The 27218-nt window shown below is 46.5% G+C and overlaps 1 protein-coding gene across 1 annotated transcript in view; it reads right to left on the minus strand.

Annotated features, from left to right (window-relative positions):
* The window catches only part of LOC121009531 (A disintegrin and metalloproteinase with thrombospondin motifs 2-like), a 775073-nt gene that overhangs the window by 128597 nt on the left and 619258 nt on the right, over positions 1–27218 (minus strand). The window contains exons 19-20 of the mRNA XM_040442735.1: positions 18195–18402; positions 16998–17127 (exon numbers count right to left, since the gene is read on the minus strand). Of these exons, the coding sequence (XP_040298669.1) occupies positions 16998–17127; positions 18195–18402 (338 nt within the window). The remainder of the gene's footprint in view (positions 1–16997; positions 17128–18194; positions 18403–27218) is intronic.

Genomic DNA, 27218 nt, shown 5'->3' on the forward strand with positions numbered 1-27218 from the left:
TGGTAGATACCTTTTATGCCCTAAACCTGGCAATTATGTGCTGCCCCTGCACTGGGCCTCAGATAATAATCAGATTATTACATTTAGATTGTATTGTATAGAAGTAAATGGCCATGTCTCAGCTGTCTTCACCCAACTGCATGGCCAGAAACAACGCCCTGTGGCATATTATTCAGCCAGACTTGACCCCGTGGCCAGATGTGCCCCTTTCAGCATCAGAGCTGTAGCAGTTGCACAACCAAAGCTCTGAGATAGTTCTGAACCACAAAAATGACAGTACTTGATCCTCATGAAAGTACAACCCAAAAATCGTTTTGTTGCCCGCGATTTGAAAATGCAGTGTTCCATTTTGTTGCCTAACAATGTTACTGTCCATAGGTGTAATACGTTGAATCCGGCCAACCTGTTGCCTCTGAAGCAAGGGGGGAGGGAAGAGTTAGGGCATTTAAAAAACTTTTCTTCCAGATCCAGAGGAAGAGGCTCATGACTGTTTGCAGAGGATGTCACGAGAGACAGTGGGATTTGACCAGATGGTAAATCTGTCATTAGATAATCCAGATCATGTGCTCTTTGTGGAAGGATCGAGGTATGGTCAGGATGGCAGGTACTACACAGGTTGGGCAATGGTGATTAAACATGACACTAAAAAGCAGAGTCCTTACCACCACACATGTCCGCCCAAGAAGCAGAGCTAAGGGCTCTTGAGGTGGTTTGCAGAGATGCAGATGGAAAAAAGCAGCCAACATTTACGCTGATTCCAGGTATAGCCCATGACTATTGGCCCATTAGAAAGCCAGAGACTTCCTAACCGTTTCAGGTAAAACAATCAAAATGGGGAAGCAGCGAGGTCTCTTATGGAAACCCTCATGTCGCCAACTTGAGTGGCAGTGATAAAAACAAAGGTTACTGTAAAACAGACTCAGAGGAGGCAAAGGGAAAAGCCAAGGCAGACCAGGCGGCAACAATGGCTGCCAAATTGCCCAGGTAGACCCCTGCCTTAATGGACACAGTATCTTAGCTTGTCACTGTGGGGTGATCAAGCTGGTAGACGATCATAAGGCGCATTACCACGACCCGGTACAGGATACAATAAAGTTTATTTTGAGACAATGCGTTCAAGTCTACATGGAACATAGATAATAGGAAAAGTACAGTTTACTGTACTTTTCCTATTATCTATGTTCTATGTAGACTTGATAAAGGGGCCGTCGAGACCCCGAAACGCGTTGTCTCAAAATAAACTTTATTGTATCCTGTACCGGGTCGTGGTAATGTGCCTTATGATCGTCTACCAGCTTGATCACCCCACAGTGACAAGCTAAGATACATTTTCCAATATATACCCGAGTGGCGACTTGGCCTTCGTCCCAAGGGGCTTCTTGACGCATCTGGCAGCACTGACCTGCACCTTTTATACTTCACTGCTCACCTACAATACGGTTGCACTTAACTTCGGTGCAACCATAACAGGTGAGTCTATCGCATCCACCAGCTCTCTGAAAGAAGCTGTTGCACCTCGACTTACTTACCCTATGAGCGCCTTTCTCACCCTTTGGCCGTTACCTTACTTAATGGACACAGCTCAGGTCCCTGAAATAACTCCTCCTGTCTCCCTGGAAGTTCTTAAGACCTTACAGGACCAGGCGGGGAAGGAGGGAAGGGACTAGTGGATGTAAAAAGGGGGACTGCAAATAAGGAAGGCCTAAAACAGTTCCAAGGGAAACTCTGCCTTCCCAGGTCCCCCTAATCCATGTGGCTCAGGCAACCCATGGGGTGACGCACCAGTCAAAAACTACTTTGTGTGATTTAGTACATAGCACATGGTACGCCCCAGGGTTCAGCACTGTAGCAGACAGATATACTCAAGGATGTATGATTTTTGCCCAGAACAACGTGAGACAAGGTGGTTAAGGTACCAAAGAAATATACGTCTTGCAGACTACATTCAACTACCCAAGGTGGAAGTGTATGAGTATGTATTGGTGTGTGATGATTTGTTTTGCGGATGGGCAGAAGCATACCACAAATTTGGCCATGTGAATAGTTCAGTTGATTAACCCTTTTGCTCCTAGGGGTGTTTGGAGATTTTGCATCTCTACAAATAAAACAAAAATCATACTAATCCCCCATAACTGTATATTTTCCAAAAGTAGACACCTGACACATGGTGCACTTATACACACAGACACCTTCATGCAACTTTGCATCAAAGATGTTTAGATCGTGATTCTAGAGCTGCCCAACCTGATGGCAAGCTCTGGAAGTGAGGTCTATTGGATTGGTGGTGACATCAGCCATCGCTCAATCAGCCTCACGTCCGGAGTTTGCCAGGGGAAGCTCTTTGATTAAAGTCTAAGTGCCTTCTGAGGACTATGCCCCAAGCCTGCCTGGACTTCAGGATGCCAAAGAGACCGTCAAGCATCTCCACCCTCTGAGCTAAAACTGCCAGCCAAGTCGGAAGGTGCATTGATGCAGGGAACCAATGTATATTTTACTCTAAAGATCGGGTATGGACAAGATAGGTACAGTGTAAAATCTAAAATCTGTTGATGTTTGTGGTGTGTTTGGTGCAATTAATTTACCTGAATGTTGGTAAATCTTTGGTTGATGGCCTTAATAAATGGCCAAATAAGATGGAGAAGTGTGATAAGATAAAAAAGCGCCCATCTGGGGTGCGTGGCCAGCCATGACCGAGTGAGGGCGCGCTCTCTGTGAGCTCCTCTGCACCCCTGGCAGAATCCGCCAACATCAAGCCTTCCAAGATGGGGAAAACGCTTAAGAAGGGTAGAGCCCGTCCATCGGCTCCCCTTGCTGCCTCTCAAGGAGATCTGCCCCAGCTTTTCGCCCGGCACGTCTCTCCCCCGGGCTCCGGCCTACCCAGCCCACATGCCGGATCGCAACATGGCGCCGGCGCTCAGGCCGCTCGCTCACCCACTCACCGCCCGGCCTCCCAGGAGATTCTAGCCGCACAGCTATTTCGGCACCGCTCCTCCTCGGTGCCCCCTCAGCTCTCCTCCTCACCTGATGCAGCCGACCAGCATGCTCGGGATCGGGCCTCCCCGGCCTCCATGCTCCCCGCCGCCATCAGGCCCTCTGGAGCGCACCTCTGAGAAGCGCACACCAGCTCCTGCCGCGGACGCGGCACCGATGACGTCCATCCAGCAGGTCAGTCACAAGGGCCCCCCACAGGACTTCCACAACGGGGGATTTGACACTGGGGACTCACCCACCCGGCAGACATGCCCACTGAGACCCCTTGCCTCCCCCTTCTGGCCATCTAAGCAGCCAACCAGCGGCGGGGTCGCCCCTAATCCCCTAGGGGACCCCTTGACCGCTTCTGTCGGTGCGAGACCCACCTCATCGAGGACCCTCATGCTGCTCAGGACCCCTTCCGGCCCCCATCACGCTCCCCTGGGCCCTCCCTGGCTGCCTCCCCGCACTGGTCCACTGGATCTTCCTGGGATGGATACCATCAGCCCTTGTCATGGGTTTCTCCCAAAAAGCCGGGCCTTGCACATCCTTCTCCCTGCTCAGGGGTCCCATCTGCTTCAGCCGACCTGTTTAATGACGGCACCAGGCCGCCAACGATGGCCGATTTGCGCACTCTCATCTGCTCCCTTCCTACCAAAGCAGACTTGTCCAGTTTTGCCACTAACATATTGCAGGAATGCAAGCGCGAATTCTCACAAGTCCGCTCTGAAATGGCCGTCCTGTCGCCCAAGACCACACATCTCTGGTGACTACGGTCTCAGCCCTTCGGGACACGATCCAGTCCCATGAGACCCAGCTATATACTCTACATCAGCACTTGGACGACATTGAAAACCGTAACCGCCGTAACAACATACGAATACGCGGCCTGTCGGAATCTGTAAAGGCGCCGGACCCTTTAAGTACCATCACTGGACTGTTTAATAGACTCCTTGGTCGACCGCCAGGCTCCCACATCGAGATTGATCGGGCGCATAGGGCCCGTAGACCCCCTGGCCCGGATGGCTCCAACCCAAGGCATGTCATCTGCAGAATCCACTTTTATGTGGTCAAAGAACAAATTCTGAACAGGGCCAGGCAGTCCTCGCCTTTATCATTTGATGGTGCTCCCCTCCAACTCCTTCAATATCTCTCCCGCCACACCCTGGCCTAGAGAGCTGCCCTGCGACCCCTCCTGGATCTTCTCAGGGAACGATGCATCCCCTATCGGTGGGGCTATCCGTTTGCTCTCTAAGCGGGTCTCAAAGGCCAAGCCGCGACGCTCCGCAAACCCGCGGACCTTCCTGAGTTCCTCCGCCTCCTGGATCTCCCAATGGTCGAGCTGGGTCCCTGGCCCTCTGTGCTACAACCTACACCGACCCGGCAAGGTCCGACTTGCCCGTTCCTGTCAGCTTCCGCCAGATCGCCGATGACAGCTTTACCGACCCCCTCTGAACGGAGAAGACGCCGCTCTTCAATTCGTGCTGGCAGATCCCAAGTTGCTACGAACTTCGGTTCCTGAGACCAGACCTGTGGTTCCGCTTGAGACTCATGCTCCACCACTACTGAGATGTTTTGTTGCCGTTTTTCATTTAGCGCCCCCTTGGCAGTAGGCATGGCTATTATCACCTCTGTTTTCTGCTGTCTGCCAGGGCCTGCAGTAGGCCCGCTCTTTCCTGGTTGTCACTTTCCCCAAATAGTTTGAGGCTGATTATTCCCCAGCGATTGTCTCTTTGGATCTGTTTGATCCGGGTAGTTATTCACTTGTCCTTATTTTTCTTTTCGTTTCTCTCTCTTCTTTCTCGCTTTCCCCTTCCCGTGTTCGTCTACCCGCCCCCTTGTTCCTTGTGTCTTCTCCCTTTGTTTTAGGCATGACGTCGCTCAAGATCGCATCACTGAACGCCAAGGGCCTCAACACGCCCGAGAAGAGATCCCAAATCCTTTATGACTTCCACCGTCAAAGGGCGCAGATTGTGTGCAACCAGGAAACTCACTTTAAGGAAGGTAAGGCCCCCACTATTCGTCACAGGCACTACACGTCCTGGCACCTCGCGAACAACTCTGAGAGTAAATCCAAAGGGGTTGCCATAGCGATCCACAAATCTTTGGCTCACCGGGTGCTGGGATGCGTAGCCGACCCTGGGGCGCGATATCTGATCCTCACACTCCTCATTGGTGGTCGGGAATTTACAATCCTCAATGCCTATGCTCCTAATAGCCACTAGGTCCCCTTCATCATAGACTTAATTGATAAAGTCACGCCCTTGATCCGTAGTACCCTAGTACTCTGCGGTGATCTCAATCTTACCCTTGACCCCGCGCTCGACAACTCCTCAGGTAAAGCCTCCCTCTCCTACGCTGCCATTAAACGAGTTAAAAGAGCATTGTTCCAATTACAAATGTGCGACCCGTGGCGTATTCATCATCCGGCAGAAAGAGACTATACCTTTTTTTCAGCCCCCAATTCCTCGTATAGCAGGATAGACTACGTCCTAGTCCAGCAACCCGCCCTTTCCTGGCTGGTCTCCACATCCATTGGCAATATGCTATGGTCCGATCACGCCCCGGTTTTTTGCTCTCTAGTGCTTCCCTCCTTGGCTAGGACCGAATGGACCTGGCGTTTGAATGAGTCCCTTCTGCTGGACACAGTATGTGCCGCTGACCTTCACACCACTGTGTCCAACTTCCTTTCCGATCACTCCTCAGACCAAACCCCTCTTCCTATGCAATGGGAGGCCTTAAAATGTGTCCTCCGTGGGACTCTCATTAGGCATGGCACCCGCCTTAAAAAAGAAAAGGCCATCTCCCTGAAGAATGCTCTGCAGAAGGTTGCATCCTTAGAGCTCCTTCGCAAGCGAGCCCTTTCTCAATCTGTCCTTGGTGACTTACAGAACGCACGCACGGACGCGCGTCACCTTCTGAAAGCGTCTTACAAACGGATGGTCCAGACCTGCCGTAGCAAATTCTATGAATACGGTAATAAATGCGGACGCCTGCTTGCGAGAGCCCTCAGGGGTCACATTGCTGCCTCCCACGTTCCGGCCGTTAAAGACTCTACGGGCCGTATGGTGCACACTAATGAGGAAAGTGCTTCCTCCTTTCAATCGTTCTATTCCCAGCTATACAACCTCCCTGACCCTCACGATGTGGCGAACGACCCGAATTCCAGCTCCTCTTCTCGTGGCCCCAAATTGTCAGCTGAACAAAGTGCCAGCTTGGAGACTCCTTTCACAGAGATGGAGCTACAGGAGGCGATTAAGTCCATGCCGAGTGGCAACAGCCCAGGTCCCGATGGATTCACGGCTAGTTTTTACAAAGCTCTTTTGGCCTCCCTCACTCCTTTTCTGTCAAAGGTTTTCAACACTGTGCCCTCTGGATTCCCCTTCCCGGCGCAAACGACCATGGCCCATATCATGGTTATTCCCAAGCCTGACAAAGATCCGCACCCACTTAATACGCCCCGACCAGGTGGGTTTCATCCCTGGGAGGGAAGCCAGCGACAATACTCTCAGGACTCTAGATATAATCCACCATGCAAAAATAGCCAATACCCCCCTCATGATCTTATCCCTCGACGCGGAAAAAGCTTTCGACCGTGTCTCCTGGCAGGCGATTCGATCTACCCTCTTGGGATTGGGGATTGGACCGGATTTTCTGGGGAAATTTTTTTGTTTATACCAGCATCCATCCGCCCGCGTTAAGATAAACGGCACGCTCTCCCTCCCTTTCCTCATCCGCAATGGCATGCGCCAAGGCTGCCCGCTGTCCCCTCTCATATGTAATAGTGATGGAGCACCTTCTCGCTTCTATCCGTGAGAATCCGGATATCACCGGAGTCAAGATAGGTAAGACTGAGCCCAAGTGCGCCGCCTTTGCGGATGATCTTTTATTATACATAACTAATCCGCGTATCGCACTCCCGTCCTCGCGAACTCGCTCGTTTCGGCAACTGGACGAACTTCAAAGTAAACATGTCTAAATCAGAAGCCCTAAACGTCTCTTTGCCCCGAGAGCTACTCCCCTCCCTCCATGCCTCGTTCCCGTTCGCCTGGCCGCCTTCAGGCATAAAATGTCTAGGCATTAAAGTTTTGGCGGACCTCTCTGAACTCTTCCAGCTGAATTTCTCCCCGCTTCTCCGGCGGTTCCAGATGGATCTTGAGTCCTGGCATCGCTGCGACTTCTCCTGGTTTGGCAGAGTCAGTATCCTTAATATGAACCTGTTTTCCCGAAATTGCTCTACCTCCTGCAGACCGTCCCTATCCGACTGCCGACGGCCTATTGGTTGCAACTGAAACGTTCCTTCACGCGATTTGTATGGGCGCGGATAAGGTATGAACTATTGACCCGATCTAAGGAGACGGGCGGGGTGGGTCTGCCGAACTGTAAATTATATTACTTCTCCGCGGCGTATGCCAGGCTACTGGACCTGTTGAGAGTAGACTCTGCCAAGGCGTGGGTTCATATGGCTAGGGACTCCTCACCTACCTCACCCTCGATGCTCCCTTGGTTGATAGGATCGTCCAGCGTCCCCGCCCCAACCCCCTCTTTTACGGTTAATCATACCCTTGCAATACTCGGCTCCACACGTAATCACCATTCACTCATCGATACTAAAGGTCCCCTGACCCCAATTACGGACCATCCTGACTTCCCACTGGGGCGCTCCTCGCGTACCTTCTTGTCAGATGCTAGAACCCTCCGCCATTCGCCCCAGGCATACCTTTGAACACCTTCCAATTCAACATTTTTATTCGACCTTGCGTAAAACCCATGACCTATCCAGAGCCCTCACTAGGTTTGAGCAAATGTGCCTGGCTCCATCAGCAGTATTCAGGGACATCTCCACTATATACAATTTGCTCATTCAGCAACACTCCTACCATCCTCCTCCCTTTTGCTTGGCGTGTGAACGCGATTTAGGTGTCCAACTCACCCCTTCCCAATGGAGTAGAGCCTTCCTTTTGACTCACAAGGCGCTGATCTCCACGAAGGCGCAGGAAACGAATTACAAGGTCCTCTCCAGGTGGTACAGAGTGCCCACTCTTCTCCACAAGTGGTTTCTGTCTGTATCGGACAGATGCTGGAGATGTTTGTCAGAGGAGGGCACCATGATTCATATATGGTGGCAATGCTCTGCCCCGTGCCCTTTCTGGGACTCGGTGCATTCCATTGTGCGTAAAGTGACAGGGATTCCTATACCCAACACCCCCGAATCCCTCTTGCTTTTCGCCTTCGACCTCACCATCCCAGCCTATAAGGTCTCCCTCTTGAAATATATGCTCCAAGCCGCCAAAACGGTCATTCCCCGCCACTGGAAGTCACCCTCCCCCCCCTACTGATGGAGTGGTTTGAAGAAATTGCTCTCCACCAAAGGATGGAGGACCTCCTCTGCGTTTCCCCATTGGCCGCCGCCCGTTTTGTGAAGACTTGGAGCCCATGGGAGACGTTTCGCACCTCCAGTGAGTTCCGGGCTGCACACCTGTAATCAGCACTCGTGTCTGTTCCCCACCCTCTTCCTTCCCCCTTTTTTCCCCTCGTGTGTCCCCCCTGCTGTCTTCATTGTATGCTCTACCTCCCAATGCCTGTTTTTTACTGAATATGTTCTTGGTACAGGGGCAGACCCCCTGATGTTTTCTGATATTTGACTGTTCTCGACTTATTGCCACATGCTGTATGTTCAGATACGCTTTTTTGCTTCTGTCCTATTAACCTTGGAAAATTTAATAAAACCTTGAATGAGAAAAAAGCGCCCATCTGTTCAAGACTCTCCATATGGGACAATCAGAGAGCAAGTATGCTCTCTGATTAATAGAGGAAGGGGGGCTGATAACGAACATAAATCCGTGTTATTCTCCCTCTGAGGACAAGTACAATTAGACAGGGATAGAAAAGACTCTGTTTCTGTTTTCTTATCCTCCTGACTATCAGCATTCCCACACTGCCCCTCTGCTTCTTCACTAGTTCCTCTACATTGAGAGATATAGCCCTTAAATATAGGATCGGGAGTCAAAGCTGCATGTATGTGCAGACCTGACTGGGACCCATTTCTGAGCACTGTAACTCCTTTTGTATTGGAGCTAGTGTTGCGAGGCTAGTGTTTAGATTGTAATCTTTAAATAAGCACTGGCTGGTATCTGTACAGCCCAAGAACCAACCATCTGTAGCAAGGGCATATGACCCTACAAGAATGTATGAGATATGTCCTTGGCAAGGAAAGAGTTAAATGGGTTGTCTGGCCATCAAAGCTATTTGAAATATAGCTTTGAAAGTGATTGGCATAAAGAAAAAAAACTATAATAACCTATTCACAAATGTCTTGTCCTTGTCACCAATGGTCCACTGTGAGCCAGAAGTATGATATCCCATACACTGCTGCAGCCATTCACTGGCCCAAGCTGTCATGTGATCCCTTGCAGCATGCAAGCGCTGCAGCCGTGCACATGACAACAGATGGAATGTCACACTTCCACTACACAGGGAACCGTCTTTTTCTTTATGCTATTGAGTTCAGGGCCATAATTAAAATTTATATAATCTAGAGAAACTCAACCAGCATAATCTGGAGTTTAGCCTACCAACTACCAATTGGTGATTATGTGAAAAGACACAATTCAAAAATGTAAAATATAAAAAACTAGCAGCTAGCTCACAGTAAGTGTACTTTAACACTAGGGGCAAGGAACTCCGGCAGGCTGTTTCGGCGGGTGAACAGCCTGTCGGATGCATGCTGCCACTAGTGCACGCGTGCCCTCGGACTACCGCTTCGGCCTCATTGACTATAATGGGGTCGGGCCGGAGTTCCGGAGGGAGCATGGCAAACATGCCGAGAGGCGGCCGAAATAAAACTACGACGGATTCGACAGGCTGTTCACCCGCCGGAACAGCCTGCCGGAGTTCCTTGCCGCTAGTGTGAAACTAGCCTAAGTTTGTATATAGAGACTTTACTAAATCAATCGGATTGCCAACAATGTATCATTAAAAACAATGTATAAAACATAACATTCCATACAGATTAAAACAAATGATTACTCTCGGTCCCTTCTTATAGCAATACATTTGTGCAAATGCAGAGCTCACGCATAAAAAGAAATATAATAAAATAAAAATAATATGTTTGGCGTTGTCTTTTGGGCGGTCTAGATACAGTTCTGCTGGTTTGAGTTCATTCACACGTCCGTGGTGTATTGCGGATCCGCAATACACCCGGCCAGCACCCCCCATAGTACTGCCTATTCTTGTCCACAAATGCGGACAAGAATAGGACATGTACTATTTTTTTGCGGAGTCGCAGCCTGGAAGTTCGGGGCCAAAGCCCGGAAGTTCAGGGCCGCACTCCGGAAATGCGGAGGCGGAGAGCACATAGTGTGCTCTTCGCATCTCTTCCGGCCCCATAGAGAATAAATGGGTCCGCACCCGTTCCTGATATTGCGGAACGGATGCGGACTCATTTGCAGAAGAGTAAATGGACCCTTATAGTGCTTATACTGGGACTTGTAGTAGAATTGTAGTGCCTTAAATACTCCAATAATAATTTGGTATACATCCACAAGGACCTTTATGTCGTTTTTCTTCAGGTCTTACTGAGGTTAATGATGTTGCTGTATTCTTAATGGAACATGCGGTACTGCTGTTTGCTATTATATGAAGCCAGGCACTTTATCTCTCAATAAGAAATGTCCCATATATTACTTATTGCTATATGGTATTTGTTGAGGTTTCTGAAGTTTATAACTCACGGCTCCTATGACGATACAGTCCACCATCCGTAACTTTTCCCACCATCTGCCCCGTGTAATGCCGGCTTGTGTGAATCTGCCATGCATGCGCTATTGAGGTTCGGGGACGCTGAGACCGGCGTGTGTAAAATTAAAGGGGTTGGCCACTATATAAGTACTTTACATAACATTGTAAGAGGCAGGGTAAAAATGAGTTTCCAAATATGCTTTATTTAAAAAATATGTCTGCTAATCTTTTCATAATAAGCCACGCCCCCTGAGCCCCGCTCTGCCGTGCAGCAAATTCCTCCTTGGCTGCATGCGACCTGAAGGAGCTTTAGAGAAAGCTCGTCCATGCCTTTATTGTAACTGTACATGCGCTGCTTTTTCTAATCTGCTAAGAGCAGCACATGTCCAGTCTGCACCCCGACAATCACTCTGATTGGCTAGTCTGTACAGACTAGTCAATCACAGGATCCTAATACCGGCTGAAAGGTTCTGATCCCCACAGTCCGCGACTGTGGGGATCAGAACCTTCTAAAAATGTGTATTGTAGGAAAGCACAAGGGGCCATCATTGACGGAAGATATGTGTCACAAGGTTCCTGGCCTTGGTGAGGTAAGAGACGGTAATTTTAAGTGTCAGCGGCAGCTAGTGCTGACTGACACTATTGGTTATTTAGTGTGGCTGTAAAGCCGATCCGGGCAGGCTCTTATTGGGAGCAGCTAAAGTGCAGGGTGGGTGGCTGTTCCCCACGTTCCTGGCTGGGTTTTGGTTAGGGATATAAAACCCAAACAGCAGTCTCAGCTGGTGTGGATTAACCTCCATCCGACAGTGGAGCTTTGACAGTCTCTCTGTTGGAGCCTGAGAGTTTTGGCCAGGATTAAGGCTTGCTATATTGTTTGGATGAAAGCACGTCAACTTCTGTTTCACTCAATGACTTCTGTGTTGCTGCCTGGTGTGAACAAACACCAGACTCTAGGTGACTGTTTTTTCCTTGAAATTGACTTTGTTGTCACTTTACTTATGTGTGAATAAAACACTGAACTGTTTAAGTTAAAGACGTTGTTGTTGCCTCTATACTGCGCGTCCGCAAGCCTGTCTACCAGAGCAAATCCCCACAGTGTGTGTATATATATATATATATATATATATATATATTTAAAAAAAAAAACTCTGTGGGCTCCAGCTTCCATTGTGCCCCTCTAATTTCAGGATGGCCAGCGGCAGCGCTGCAGAGTGGCTGGAGCGGTTAGCAGAGTGTCAGCTATAATATACAGCAAACTCTGCTTGAAACGGCCGACATCGGTGTTGGCACCGATGTCGGCTATTTAACCCCTTCCATGCTGTAGTCCAAAGGGACCGCTGTATGGAAGGGCGTTAAGAGATGGAGGGAGCTCTCCCATTGGGCTGCTGCTGTGCTGTGGCAGCCGCCCGATGCTTGATGGGTTAACAGAGGGAGGGAGCTCCTCCCCCATCTGCCGCTGCGCTGCTGTGGCAGCATCCTGATGGTTTCTGTGGCAACCATACGCATTAACAGGCATCCGGCTTGCCTTGGTATAGCTGATCAGGCTCCTGCTAAAGGCAGGAGCCTGATCAGGCTTACTGTGAGTGACAATGCACTGCAGTACACTATACATGAGACAATTGCCCAAAAATTGCCCAAAAAACGAAAAAATATGGCCTTCAGAAAATAAAGACACAAAAACATGTTTTTTTTTCTTAAAATGCTTTTATTGTGTAAAGCCAAAATAAATAAATAAAAATAGACAAATTAGGTATCGCTGCGTCCGTAACGACTTGCTCTTTAAAAGTATTACACAATCGTCTACCAAAAGATAAATGCCGTAAAAAAATAAAATAAAAAGTGTACCAAAACAACCAATTTTATTGGTCTATTTGCCCAATAAAGTGTAATATTGAATGATCAAAAAATATTATGTACCCAAAATTGGGACCAATCGAAATTTGTCAACTTTTCCCGAAAAAATAAGCCCCTGCACAAGACGATCGGCAGAAAAATAGAAAAAATATGTCTTTCAGAACATGGAGACACAAAAACATGCTTTTTTTTCAAAAATACTGTAAAACTGAAACAAACAAAGAAAGTAGACATATTTGATATCATCGCGTCCGTAACAACCTGCTCTATAAAAATAGCACATGATCTACCCTGTCAGATGAACACTGTAAAAACTGTGCCTAACAAAAAGTGTAATATAAAGCAATCAAAATATCATACAGTGCTGCCCATAATTATTCATACCCCTGGCAAATTTTGCCTTAGTTACTTTTATTCAACCAGAAAGTAATTTTTTGACGGGAAATGACATAGGTGTCTCCCAAAAGATAATAAGACCATGTACAAGAGGCATTATTGTGGAAAAAAAAATTCTCAGCTTTTATTTACATTTGAGCAAAAAATACAAGATGTTCCGCATTGTGGAAAATCTCAGAGGACGAGGTCGGAAGCCAAAAGTGACACCTGTGCTGGCCAGGAGGATAGTTAGAGAGGTGAAAAAGAATCCAAGTGTCACAACCAAGTGAATCTGGGCTCTGTTGGTGGCAATGTCTCAAGGCAGACAATCCAACGGACACTGCACACTGCTGGGTTCCACTTCTTCAGATAAGGCAAACAAAAGCTCGCTTGGCCTTTGCAAAAGCTCATCTGGACAAAGAAGAAGACTTCTGGTCTTCTGTGTTATGGTCAGATGAAACAAAAATTGAATTGTTTGGTCACAATTATGTTTCCTTAATTTGTCGTAAAAAAGGAGAAGCCTTCAACTCAAAGAACACCATTCATTTGTCGTAAAAAAGGAGAAGCCTTCAACTCAAAGAACACCATTCCCACTGTCAAACATGGTGGTGGGAACCTAATGCTTTGGGGGTGTTTTTCAGCCAGTGGACCAGGGAACCTAATCACAGAAAACGGCACCATGAAAAAAGAGCAATACATGAGGATTCTCAACGACAACATCGGGCAGTCTGCAGAGAAACTTGGCCTTGGGCACCAGTGGACATTTCAGCATGACAATGACCCAAAACACACAGCAAAAGTGGTGCAGAAATGGTTAACAGACAACAACATTAACGTTTTGGAGTGGCCCAGCCAGAGTCCAGACTTAAATCCAATTGAGAATCTGTGGAGGGAGCTAAAGATCAGGGTGATGGCAAGAAGACCCTCCAACCTGAAAGATTTGGAGCTCATTGCTAAAGATGAATGGGCAAAAATACCTGTGGAGACATGCAAAAAGCTGGTCTGCAATTATAGGAAGCGTTTGATTGCTGTAATAGCCAATAAAGGCTTTTCTATTGATTATTGAGAAGGGTATGAATAATTTTGGGCTGGACACTTTTTGCTCAAATGTAAATAAAAGCTGAGAAATGTTTTTTTTTCCACAGTAATGCCTCTTGTACATCGTCTTATTATCTTTTGGGAGACACCTATGTCATTTCCCGTCAAAAAATTACTTGCTGGTTGAATAAAAGTAACTTTAAGTCAAAATTTGCCAGGGGTATGAATAATTAGGGGCAGCACTGTATGTACCCAAAAATGGTACCAATAAAAACACAAGATGATTGGCAGAATACAAAAGAAAAAGTATAGCTTTTAGGAAATGGTGACACAGAAAAAACAAGATTTGTTTTCTTTGGCCAGGGATGTGAGGTGACCACTCCTCAGAAGATGCTTGCTGTGATGCCTGCTGAGATTTTTACTTTCACTTTGAAGCTGCTCCACCCACACAGCCTCTCATCAATGGGAGCATGCTATGCTGACCACATTAGAAAAATTATATGTACACAGTATATCTCTCATGATACAAATACCTTGTGGCATTGTGGATGTATACCTAATTATTAGAGTATTTAAGGCACTAGAATTCTACTACAAATCCCAGTATAAGCACTATAAGGCTACTTTCACACATGCGTTTGGTGCGGATCCGTTCAGACAGTGGCGGATCCAGAGCCTGGTCTCGGGAGGGGCACTTCCAGATTACTTTCTGTCCGCCGCCACAAAACAATGGTGCTTATAGAACAGACTACACAGTGTAGAGGTATACTGTATATTGTGTGGCACAGTGTATGCTATATGTGTATAACAAACATATTTCACATGAAAACTTACAATTACTTGGCTTGGCCCTTGGGGATCTCGGACACCACTTCAACACTTTGGCTGGGGGGCTCGGCGGAGCTGATGTTGTGTTTTATCCTAATGAGAAAGATTTCATAATAAGGATTTGGAGAAGGGGCAGAGGGCTAGCAGAGCAGAGAGAGGCTGGTGCTGCTACTAGGGGGTCATACCATGGGGGAGTAAAAAAAGCCCACCATAATGTGCCAGTATAAAATACCACTATATAGTGCCCCCAGTAAATGCCCCTATAGTGCTCTACTCCCCCTTCCTCCTAGTGCCCCCCATAATGTACCAGTATAAAATGCCCCTATATAGTGCCCCAGTAGATGCCCTCAGTGTCCCCCATAATTTGCAAGTATAAAATACTTCTTATTAGTGCCCCCATAGATGACCCCATAGTACTCATCTCTCCCCTTCCCCATAGTACCCACCATAATGTGTCCCAGTATAAAATGCTACTGTACAGAGACCCCATATAAAATACCCCTTCTTTGTGGCCTCAGTAGATGCTCCTATAGTGCACACCAATAATGTGCCAGTAATAACATGCCCCCATCATGTGCCAGTAATAAGTGCCCCCAATAATATGCCAGTAAAATGTGCCCCCATAGATGCACCCAATCATGTGCCAGTAACAAGAGCCCCCCCAATCATGTGCCAGTAACAAGAGCCCCCACAATCATGTGCCAGTAACAAGAGCCCCCCCATTCGTGTGCCAGTAACAAGAGCCCCCCCATTCGTGTGCCAGTAACAAGAGCCCCCCATCATGTGCCAGTAACAAGAGCCCCTCCATCATGTGCCAGTAACAAGAGCCCCCCAATCATGTGCCAGTAAAAGTATTGTACATATAAAAAAAAAACTGTTATACTTGCCTCCATGTCAGCGATGCGATGCAGGCCTCTTTCAGGCGGCGCGATGACCAGACAAGTGCCGGCAGCCTATCAGAGGAACAGGGAAGGGATACGCCTCTCCCTCCCCTGCCCCGCTGCAGCACAGCCATCGGTATCGCTGTCCTGAGGACGGCAATACAGATGACTATGGAGATGAGCGCTTCCACAATGAAAACACTCATCTTCCTGTGCCCTGCCGCCGCCCCCCACTTTTCACCAGGGCCGCCCTGCCAGCTTGGGGGGGGGGCAATTGCCCCGTTGCCCCACCCTAGATCCGTCAGTGCGTTCAGATAATGCAAACATCTGCATTCGTTCAGAACGTATCCTTTGTATTATCTTTAACATAGCCAAGACAGATCCATCTTGAACACCACTGAAAATCAATGGAGGACGGATCCATTTTCTATTGTGTCATAGAAAACGGATCCATCCCCATTGACTTACATTGTGTGTCAGAACGGATCCGTTTGGCTCAGTTTCGTCAGACAGACACCAAAACGCTGTAAGCAGCGTTTTCGTGTCCGTCTCGAAAGCGGAATAGAGACAGAACGGAGGCAAACTGATGCATTCTGAGCGGATCCTTTTCCATTCAGAATGCATTGGGGCTGAACTGATTAGTTTTGGACCGCTTGTGAGAGCGCTGAACGGATCTCACAAACGGAAAGCCAAAACGCCAGTGTGAAAGTAGCCCAAGAAACTCAAACCAGCAGAACTATATCTAGACCGCCCAAAAGACAAAGCCGAATATATTATTTTTATCTTATTATATTTCTTTTTATGCGTGAGCTCTGCATTTGCACAAATGTATTGCTGTAAGAAGGGACCGAGAGTAATCATTTGTTTTAATCTGTATGGAATGTTATGTTTTTAATGATACATTGTTGGTAATCTGATTGATTTAGTAAAGTCTCTATATTATTATTATTATTATTATTATTAAAGCGCCATTCATTCCATAGCGCTGTACAGATGAGAAGAGGTATATATACATAATACAGTCAATTGCACTAATCATAAACAAGACGAGTTACAAACTGGTACAAAAGGAGAGAGGGCCCTGCCCGTGAGGGTTTACAATCTACATGTACTAACTAGTAAAAACAAACTAGTTTTTTTCATAATTTACATTTATTTGGGGAGGGGGGAGACAATTCCTTAACACTTGCTCAATATTTGGGATCTTATCAACAGTATTTTAAAATTCATACTAAAATACATTTTGTACCTCTATTCCTTATTGCTAACAATTTATATTTTTCAACATTTTGTGGTAACTAAACTTACCAGAACATGAAGGCAGAATGCAAATCCGTGTAGTTTCTGGTTTGTCAGTATTACAGTTATCTGTATTGTTGTCACTTGAACCACAGAGAATGTGCCTTTCTTGAGTTCCATTACCACAAGTTACAGAACACTACAAGAGAAAAAATTTACTCGTACTAAAATAACTAGAGATGATATTCTATATAATGTAAAGAAGTTTATAGATTAATGAGAAGAGGGTTTCCTTCATTCCAGGATGTACAGTACCAATAGAATGCATAAACTGTTTAAGTAATGAGGAAAGGAAAGTCATGAATGAGCAGAGAATTTACATACATTGGTATGCAAACAGGGGTGCGTAGCTACAGGGGGTGCAGAGGTAGCAGTCACTACCGGGCCCAGGAGGCTGAGAGGGCCCAAAATATGCTTGTGCTGCATAAGAAGACACCTGTATTATAGAAAGTGCATGCTGGTCAAGCTACACCTCTGGCAGGAGGGAAGGGGTTAGGTCAAGAATTAGGAAGGGAGGGGGGTGTTGTTTCAATTTTTGCCTTAGGCAGCACAAAGTCAATGTGCTTCCCTGCCTCCTGGCCACAAAGCACTGAGGGAAGGGGGGCCCAAGCTGAACTCTTGCAATAGGGCCCATGAGCCTTTAGCTACGCCCCTGTATGCAAAAGTTTGGACACAGACAGAGCTACAATGGAATGGTTTACATCAAAGCATATTTATGTGTTAGCATGACCCAGTCATCGACCTAAATCCCATTGAGAATCTGTGGCAAGACTTGAAAATTGCTGCTCACAGACACTCTCCATCCAATCTGACTCAGCTTTAGCTATTTTGAAGAATGGGCAAATATTTCAGCCTCTAGATGTAGGCAAAAGCAAAGTAATTGCAGCAAAAGGTGGTCCTACAAGGTATTGACTCGGGGCTGAATACAAATGCACACCACACTTTGCAGATTTTTACTTTATTAACATTTTTAAAACTATGTATCACTTTCTTTTCACTTCACATATTCTTGATACTTTGTGTTTGTCTAACACACAAAATTCCAATAAAATACCTTTAAGTTTGTGGGTATAACGTGAAAAAATTTGGAATTTGAAAAAAGGGTATGAATACTTTTTCAAGGCACTGTAAATATAATAGACAATTTATTAAACTGTAAGGAATATATAAATCACTTCTCAATTAAACATTAAGAATTATACATACCTGTGACCATGGTCCTGCCCTCCATTGAACAGGGCATGGTTGGCGATTGCAAGGTCTTTTGGTTTCTGGACGATTCTCACTGCAGTATTTACTGTGCACAGATCTGTTTGTATTGTCACTTAGAGGCTGAATGCACCGTACTGTGCGACTTTGATAACCTGTTTTTCCACATGTTGTAGAGCATTGCATCCACTCTCCTGTCATCCATCTGCATGCAAACAAAAATGAATTTTAAAAAGTATTATCATTCTTATATGCTATAATTGTTCTAACCTTATATTCGCTCAAGGGCAAAAAAAATTATGCACCCAGATAGAAATGTCAGATTGCTGCAAATCTCACCATGAAGTCTCAGGCAGATACAGTATGTAAATGCTTACAGGTATGGTCTGATTAGACATTGGGTTTTGCCACAAGAGTGTGTAAAAGTGCTTCCCTTGTTTCTCTATAAAAAGGCTCTGAGAGGCTACTTTTGGGTAGTGTACATCTAGATCGCTGGCTGCTAGACATGCCTCTACAAAGCAGTTAAGGACATTTTGCCCATTAACAGACTTTGAGAGGTGGGACATCATTTGACTGGGAAAAGCAGGGTGGTTATTGTGTCGAACTGCCTACCATATTGGCTGTTCTGACTGAGCTGTTAGGATGTGGTGGGAACTGTGGTTACATGAGGGTATGCACACACAGCGAACAGGCTCCAGATGCCCACAGCAGACTGCCAGTAGAGGGGATCATATGATCCACTGACAAGCATAAGCAGCTCAGAGCAAGGTTTCTAGCTGACATTTCTCAGCAGGATAATGCTTGACCACTCAGAGCACGAGTTTCCTAGGAATGTGTCCTCCAGAGTGCAACACTTCCTTGCTCTGCATGGTTGCCAGATTTATTACCAATCAAACATTTATGAAACCAGCTGGGGAGCAAGTTTTGGCAACCTAAGAGTGTATAGGATCTACAGGCCTAGTTGCAATATCTGTGGGCAAATGTCCACTGGATATCATACAGAATCTAGAAAAAAAAAAGTGCTACATAGAGTAGTAGAGCTAGATAACAGTGAACGATTTGGGTTATGGGAGCTTGCTAGTTATTGTTCTCCCCTTATTGGGTTGTGATAAGCTACAACCACTATACAAGTTAGTGGTTACAAGCAGTGGCACACCTACAGGGGGGGTCCAGCGGGTCTGGACCCCCCCTTTCCCTAGAACAACCAGACATCATAAATTTTTTTTATCCCTCAGGGCCGCACCGCCGATCACCACAGGCGGCGCGGCCCTGGATGTAATTGCGGCAGCGGTGGGGGGGCCGGGCGGGCAGTAGGAAATGAGCGCTTCCATTGTGGAAGCGCTCATCTCCATATCCATCCTGTGCAGGGGAGGGAGAGGTGTGTCCCTCCCCTGTTCTTCTGATAGGCCGCAGGCACTAATGCCTGCAGCCTATCAGAGGCCGGCTCAGGCGACGCGATGACGTTATCATCGCGCCGCCTGAGCCGGGCAGCACACAGCAGGGACACAGGCCGGAAGAGCCTGCATGACATAGCTGCTGATGGAGGTAAGTATCAGTGTTTTCTATTTTTTTTTTTCATTTTTTTTTTTTTTTTGGAGAGGGGGGGGGGAGCTGGCACTATGGGGGCATCTGACAATTCTTACAGCCCAATTTCTTTTGGGGGTGGCACTCTGGGGGCATTTCTTACTTGCACATTATGGGGGGGGGCACCATGGGGGAGAGGAGCACTATGGGGGGCATCTGGGGGCTCTAAAGGGGCTTTTTTTTATTGACACATTATGGGAGGCACTATAGGAGAAAACGGCACTATGGGGCATCTGGTGGCACTATAGGGGCATTATTTGGGGGTTCTAAAGGGGACTTTTTTTCTTATTGGCACATTATAGGGGCATTATTGCATCTGGTGGCACTAAGGGGGCATTTTTTACTGGTACATTATGGGGAGGGGCACCATGGGGGAGAGGAGCACTATGGGGGCATCTGGGGGGTCTAAAGGGGCTTTTTTTTATTGACACATTATGGGGGGCACTATAGGGGAGAACGGCACTATGGGCATCTGGTGGCACTATAGGGGCATTATTTGGGGGCACTATGGGGAAGTGGGGGCTCTAAAGGGGCCTTTTTTCTTATTGGCACATTATGGGGGGCATTATGGCATCTGGTGGCACTAAGGGGGCATTTTTTACTGGCACTATAGGGGAGAGCGGCACTATGGGGCATTATTTGGGGGCACTATGGGGGAGTGGAGCACTATTGGGGCATATGGTGGCACTTAGAAGGGGCATTTTTTTACTGGCATATTATGGGGGACACTATGGGAAAGGGCGAGAGGAGCACTATGAGGGCATTTACTGGGGCACTATATAGGGGTATTTTATACTGGCATACATTATGGGGACATTAGCTCAACTGCGGGCACTAAGCGGGCGTATTTCATGTACTGTCATATTATAGGGAGAATTATTACTACTAGGGGGTATTAGCTTTACTACTACTGGGGGGCTATGAGGAACATGATTACTAGTATGGGCACTATAGGGGCTCTGGCAGAGAATTATTTCTATTGGTGGGATTTTGGGGAGCACTGTTACTTTGGGGGGCAGCCTGGCACAGTATCAGCTTAGCACAATAATTTTTGGGGGACATTATCTTTATACTATTAACTGTCTGGGCGCAGTTATTTTTTAGAGCACTGTGTGCCAATAATTGTTGAAGGGGGCACTATCTGTGTGGTAGCAGTATTTCCAGGGGGACTTTCTCTGCAGTATAGTATTGGGGGTGGCAGGAAAGGGTGTTCAGAAGATGATGGAAATGTGGGAAACTAATGTCTGTTTGTTAATCTCTGCAGAGACGGGAGATGGCTGAAAAATCATCATGGCCGTCTGGTCTGAATGGAGAAGATAAAGAAAGAGAACGTCTACAACAAAGGTGACATCACTGGATGTAAGAGGTATGTGGCGCTATGTAGGAGAGGAGATGCTCCGGCTCCTCCCCCTGCCATTTGCAGAAGGAGGATTCAGAGCTGGGTGAGGACGGCCAAAGGGGGCAGCAGGCCACGGGCGGGTGACAGATGGTGGGGGGGAACCACAGGCCTTAAGCAGGATCAGGGGAGGGAGGAGAGCGGAGGAGCTTCCTGGCTGTAGCTTGTTGTATAAGCAGGCAGTGCAGCCAGGACAGACCCTCCCCTCTCCGTATGATATGTAGAGACAGGCCTCAACTATAGAATTTCAGCTGTACAGTGTTTGTTGGGCGTGGCCTATTATATGTAGGAGGGGCTTTTAATAATGGGCGGGGCTAAAAAATGCGGCACGCTGCGCAAGCCGCATTATTCCATTCCTGCAGAGCTTTTAGAAATGGCCAAGTAAAAGAAAAGAATCAGCGCAACACACTACAGCCACCCCCCCCCCCCCGCCCGCACTATACATGCCACATTTTTTTGCCTTTCGGACCCCCCCTAGACAAAATTCCTGGATGGTATATAGCTGCTGGCATCCAGTTACAGTCACGTAGGGATCTAGACACACAGACCAGAAAGAAAGAAATACCAGGTGACCAAAGGTCCACTAGAGAAGAACAAGGACTTCAGCCCTCATCCAGTTGAAATAAGTTGAAATAAAATCTTGTTTTATTGGTTCCACGACATAGCGTGTTACAGGGACAAAGCCCCTTCTTCAGATGCAATGTACAACTGTTAGAAACGGCTTTTTATAAACACATTCTCATAAGAGAAAGAGAGCAGGGGGAGGCGGAAGGGGAGGAACACAGGGTACACGGCGAGGATTTCCATGAGAGGCTTAATGAAAATACAAATAGGAAAGTGGTACCTTATTCTTATGATTATATAGAAATAGGAGGCAAACATTGTTTATGAAAAAGAAAGATCCTTAATAGAAAAGACAAATTCTATAGAAGAAATGCCGGGAGTGGAGTGCATGAGGATGCCAATGCCTTTCACCTTTTGGTTGCTAAAGAAACAAAGGACGCTATCTTGGCAGCGCTGTGAATGAGAAAACCGGAAAGCCGAGCTCCAGAGCATCGCGGCTTGTCAGAGCTGCACAGGGGGTCTGTCGGCTGTGCTCTTTGAGGCTCAGATGTCCCATACGGGAAAAGAGATAAGGTGTGCGACGGTCAGGGATCAAAGGGTCCCTGATACATCGCTTGATAAGAATAGAAGTTATAGAGCAGAATTTAGGACAGAACATTAAGTGACGATATGGGCAGCATAGGTTATTTTAGAGTTAGAAGCAAAATAGTGGTATAACAATCCAAAATAGCAAAATAACCCTGAATTGCTAAATCAAGACAGGGACATAATAATGAATAATAAATCAAAACTTGTTCATATCAAAAGACCCCAATATGATAAGCATCAGCCTATGAGCACCTCTGCAGTGGGCTGAAAAAGTCTGATATCCTGGTGCATGTTGGAGTTTCCTGGATATAATATGCAGCTGCTGGAATCAGGACTGGAGGTGATGGAGTGGCTGTTAGTATTTGGTATGCTGGGAACGGTAGTTTTCTGATGACAGGACAGGACAGGACAGCAATTTGGGCTGTGGACAGAGGAGTGTCGTAAATGGTGATTAGGGAATCTTCCAGTATACTTTTAGCAGATAAATAGACCTCTCACTGGGACCAGAATTAGTGTCTAGGTTTTTAGATTCATAATCAATATGGGTAAAAGAGGTACGTGGTAACGATAAAGATCTTGTGCTGATGACAGATAATTAAGATCAACTGCTTATATTGAATTAACTCCATTGTAAAGAGGAAGAAGTATTGCTCCTGCCTTGATTTCGTGAGAGGGGCTATGCTGATACAGTCCTTAGATCAGCATATAAAAGAGCCTGTGAGTAACCAGGATGAACTTTTGTATCCTAAACCCAAAAAAATAGACAGTGGTCCCATACTTCTCATAGACACCTTTGATGGTGCATCAGAAGATGTGAAACAGGTGCTGAGAAAACACTGGGATGTTCTCCTTCTTGACCCTGACATTAAAAAGGTAGTCTCTGAAACAGCACAAGTCACCTACCGTAGGGGCCTTAGCCTCAAGGACCGCCTAGTCCACAGCCACTTCAGCGAGATCCAAGACACCAAAGAAACATGACTCCGGCGTCCTATTGGATGTTTTCACTGCAGTGGCTGTGTGGTATGCCCACATATTGTGCAGGGACACTCGTTTTGCGACAATGTCACTGGCAAAATCTACCAAATTAGACACTTTGTGAACTGCCGCACTAAGGGTGTGATATACAAGATAAACTGTGAATGTGGCCTAGGATATGTGGGCAAAACCACCCGTGAGCTGCGGCGACGGGTGGGAGAACATTTGGGCGATATAAGAAATGACAGAGACACACCCTTGGTGAAACATGTCAATGGAGTACACAGTGGTGACCTGTCTGGCCTGAGATTCATGGGCATTGAGGTGGTCGCACGACCAAGACGGGGGGAAGGGGGGGACTGGGACAGGAGGGTCTTGCAGAGAGAAACTTGGTGGATCTTCCAGCTGAAAACCGTTGCCCCTATGGGATTGAATGTACAGCTGTCATTTAGCTGCTACATTGAGCCCTAGGCGCCCTGTCTTGCCACCCACCCTGACGTTCCTGTCCCCTCCCCTCCCCCTCTTTTTTTGTTTATACATATCATTTAACATTATATGTTGTCTGGGTCCTAAACTAGGTGAGTGCTAGATTCGGGCTACGGTATAGCTAATTGTAAGTATGTCAGATATTATAAGGACCAGCCTTATAAACTCCTATATATTATCCTGGGGTCTGTGGACCTTGCAGACCCCTGGGAGAATGACTCTCATTGGAGCTCTGTATATGGTGGATCAGGCCTGCCCGCTGGTCTAACCAATACATTGCGACGAACCTCCCTCTGACTTGTATAACATAGAGCATGCTCCGGGTGGCGCACTGTTCGCGGCAGCTGTGACATCTACCATTCATATGTTGGAGTCTCCGCCCCTTGGAGACGTCCGGATGTTTGAGCGGTTGCCTTGCAGTGACGACATGCTTTTACACTGAGCGCTTCCTGGATAAGCTCGGTCATGTGACCAGGGAGGGAGCACGTGATGTCTCACGTGACCCGGCCGGATGACACTAATTGATGCGAATATGCGGGGAATGGGCGGAGTAATGCAGCTTTTTAAATGAGCCGCGAATGTATCTCCATTGCTACTGCCACATGCAGGACGCCGAGGAGTAGCATCCGCTTCATCGATCTGTGGACAGTTGACATCAAATACTGAACAGATGAGTAATCGTTGATTTTGTGCCTGTATACCACTGCTGTTCGGCATTCTTGTGCACACGCCATTGAACAGCTTTTGAATATTTACTGGTGGCATTAGACCAGGAGAGCTGATTCAATGTGTGTTAGTTAACATCTTAATGAACAACATTGAATGGAATCAGATCTGGGCTGATTTGTATTGTTTGAGCCTGGACTATATTCACACCGATGTGTAATTGACGTATCAGTTGTGATTGGTGACCTGGAAACTTGTGGTCACACGAACTGAGGGAAGATTTGGCTATGACTCTCTGAAATTTAACTGACTCATGGTCGATGTGTACATAGAGACTTGATGGTGATTTGACCGGTAAAAAGTTATCTTGTAGTCACTAGCAACTAAGATTGACTAACTTGGAGTATAACTAATTTGTGTCTCTCGTGTACTTCCCATTTGAATAAGTGACCTGATATATAGGGGTCACTGATACAAGAATTGGTCCCCTGAGGAATCAGTAACCATTGAGGAAACGCGTCGTTTTTGTAATAAGGGTTCCGTTGTGACCCTAGAGTGTTGTTTGCACTAAGTGTTGCAGGCTACCAATAGCCACCCTGCGACACAGCACAACCAACCTCATTGTTTTGTCAGTTTGTTTGCTCTCCTTAAACCGATAGATATTTTTGGATCCATTGGACCTTAATCTGTCTGTCGGGCAAAGCTGGGCAGTCCATGTTTAGGTAGGGTGACGACAGGGGTAGTATACTAGAGAAGGGGGAAAGAGGATAGAGCAAGGGACACCTAGGGTTTGCGACCCAGCATTGTGTCTTTCTATCTATGCATCTTTTCCTCTCACTCTATTTTTTGACACCGCTATCCCTGTTTGGTCCCCTCCCCCTTTTTTTGATAGCATTGCTATCAAAGGATAATTATGCAGCCAAAGTTTGCATTCTTTGTGTGTTTTATCTCATTAAAGGGCCTATTATTTTATCCTTGGACATTATTAAATGTTAAGTTTTATTAAGCTACCCATTAGTTGTGAAATTTGATTGGATTTAAAGGGTTTAGCCCATCATTATTGATAGTAGCCTGACCAACTCAACCTGGTTGTGTTTGTATAGTCTCCTGCTTGATGGAACTGTGGTTTCTAGTGAATAAACCTATCTTGTGCATCCTCCTGGTTTGGAAAGTGACTGCTGCATTCATGAACCCATGATGATCTCTTGTCTGCAGTGGTGTCTGAATCAGTGTGTGTATATATACTCATAAGCACTTCCTACTTTGCTCTTGCTATATATATATATATATATATATATATATATATAGAAAAATGGCGGCACTGGCTCCAGAGGGAAATGGCGGGTGCACGTCCCAAAGGGAATGGACTGGTTTCCCTGATGGATAAGTTCAGAAAAATGAGCGGCACTCCAAGGATAAAAGCAGTGAACCCTTTATTCACACCGGTGGTGCAACGTTTCGGCTCTAGTCACGAGCCTTCCTCAAGCCTTGAGGAAGGCTCGTGACTAGAGCCGAAACGTTGCACCACCGGTGTGAATAAAGGGTTCACTGCTTTTATCCTTGGAGTGCCACTCATTTTTCTGAATTTATATATATATATATATATATATATACTGTGAACTGAAAATAGTAATGCTTTCTAGTGCAATGTTTTTTTTTTTTTCTAGTGTAATGCTTTAGTTTAAATGTCAGTTCTTGTTCCTCTGTCCATGTTGGCATCTAGGATTGCTCCAAACAACATTTCATTGTATTGTACAGTGACAATAAAGGCATCTTATCTATCTTATCTGAATAAGTTTATTAGAAATATCTCCAATAAGGGGTTTTGTAAATGAAGGATAATCTGAATCATTGTAATGATCATTTTGTAATTAGACAAATTACAGTGAGACTGATGATGTGAGTTAATATATGTGTCCCTATAGTTACGTCTACTATGAAATGGACTCGTCTTACACACTGAACGCATATAATTTCTGGGACAGACTAATAGACAATGTGAGAAGAGGACTACTGTCTCACCATTGAAATTGGACGTGACTGTATGACTTTGGCTACTATCACACTAGCGGCAGGACGGATCCGACAGGCTGTTCACCTTGTCGGATCCGTCCTGCTGCTCTGTCCACATTGACTATAATGGGGACGGGGGGCGGAGCTCCGGCGCAGCACGGCAGTGCACGGCGAGAGGCCGCCGGACTAGAAGTACTGCATGTCCGACTTTTTAGTCTGGCGGCCTCTCACCGCGCACTACCGTGCTGCGCCAGAGCTCCACCCCCATCCTCATTATAGTCAATGGGGACGGAGCGGCAGTCCGGCGGCACGGCAAAATAGCGGCAGGACGGATCCGACAGGGTGAACAGGCTGTCAGATCCGTCCTGCCGCTAGTGTGAAATTACTCTTTCTTGTACATATGGGTCAGAAAGATTATTAAGCCAATATTTTCTGTTGTCATTTTGATGGTCCTGATGTGATAGTGATCTCACTGTAATCTTTTTTGTCTTTTTCTCTATTTTTTTTTCATATTGAGGATTTTGGTTGTGAGAGCCTGATCAAAACTGGAAAAAGCTAGGTGGGTCGTATGTACTTTGAAGACTGTTAAAGGGGTTTTCTGAGATTTTTATACTGATGACCTATCCTCTGGAGGATTTTAACCGCTTTACGTCCGCCAATAGGATATAAACGTCTTATGGGTGGACGTCTATTTCTGAAAGCACGTTTTAGAACGTCCTTTCAGAAATAGCAGCTGCACGCTAATCGTG

This window comes from Bufo bufo, chromosome 1 (assembly GCF_905171765.1).
Source record: "Bufo bufo chromosome 1, aBufBuf1.1, whole genome shotgun sequence".
In the NCBI taxonomy this organism is placed as follows: Eukaryota; Metazoa; Chordata; class Amphibia; order Anura; family Bufonidae; genus Bufo; species Bufo bufo.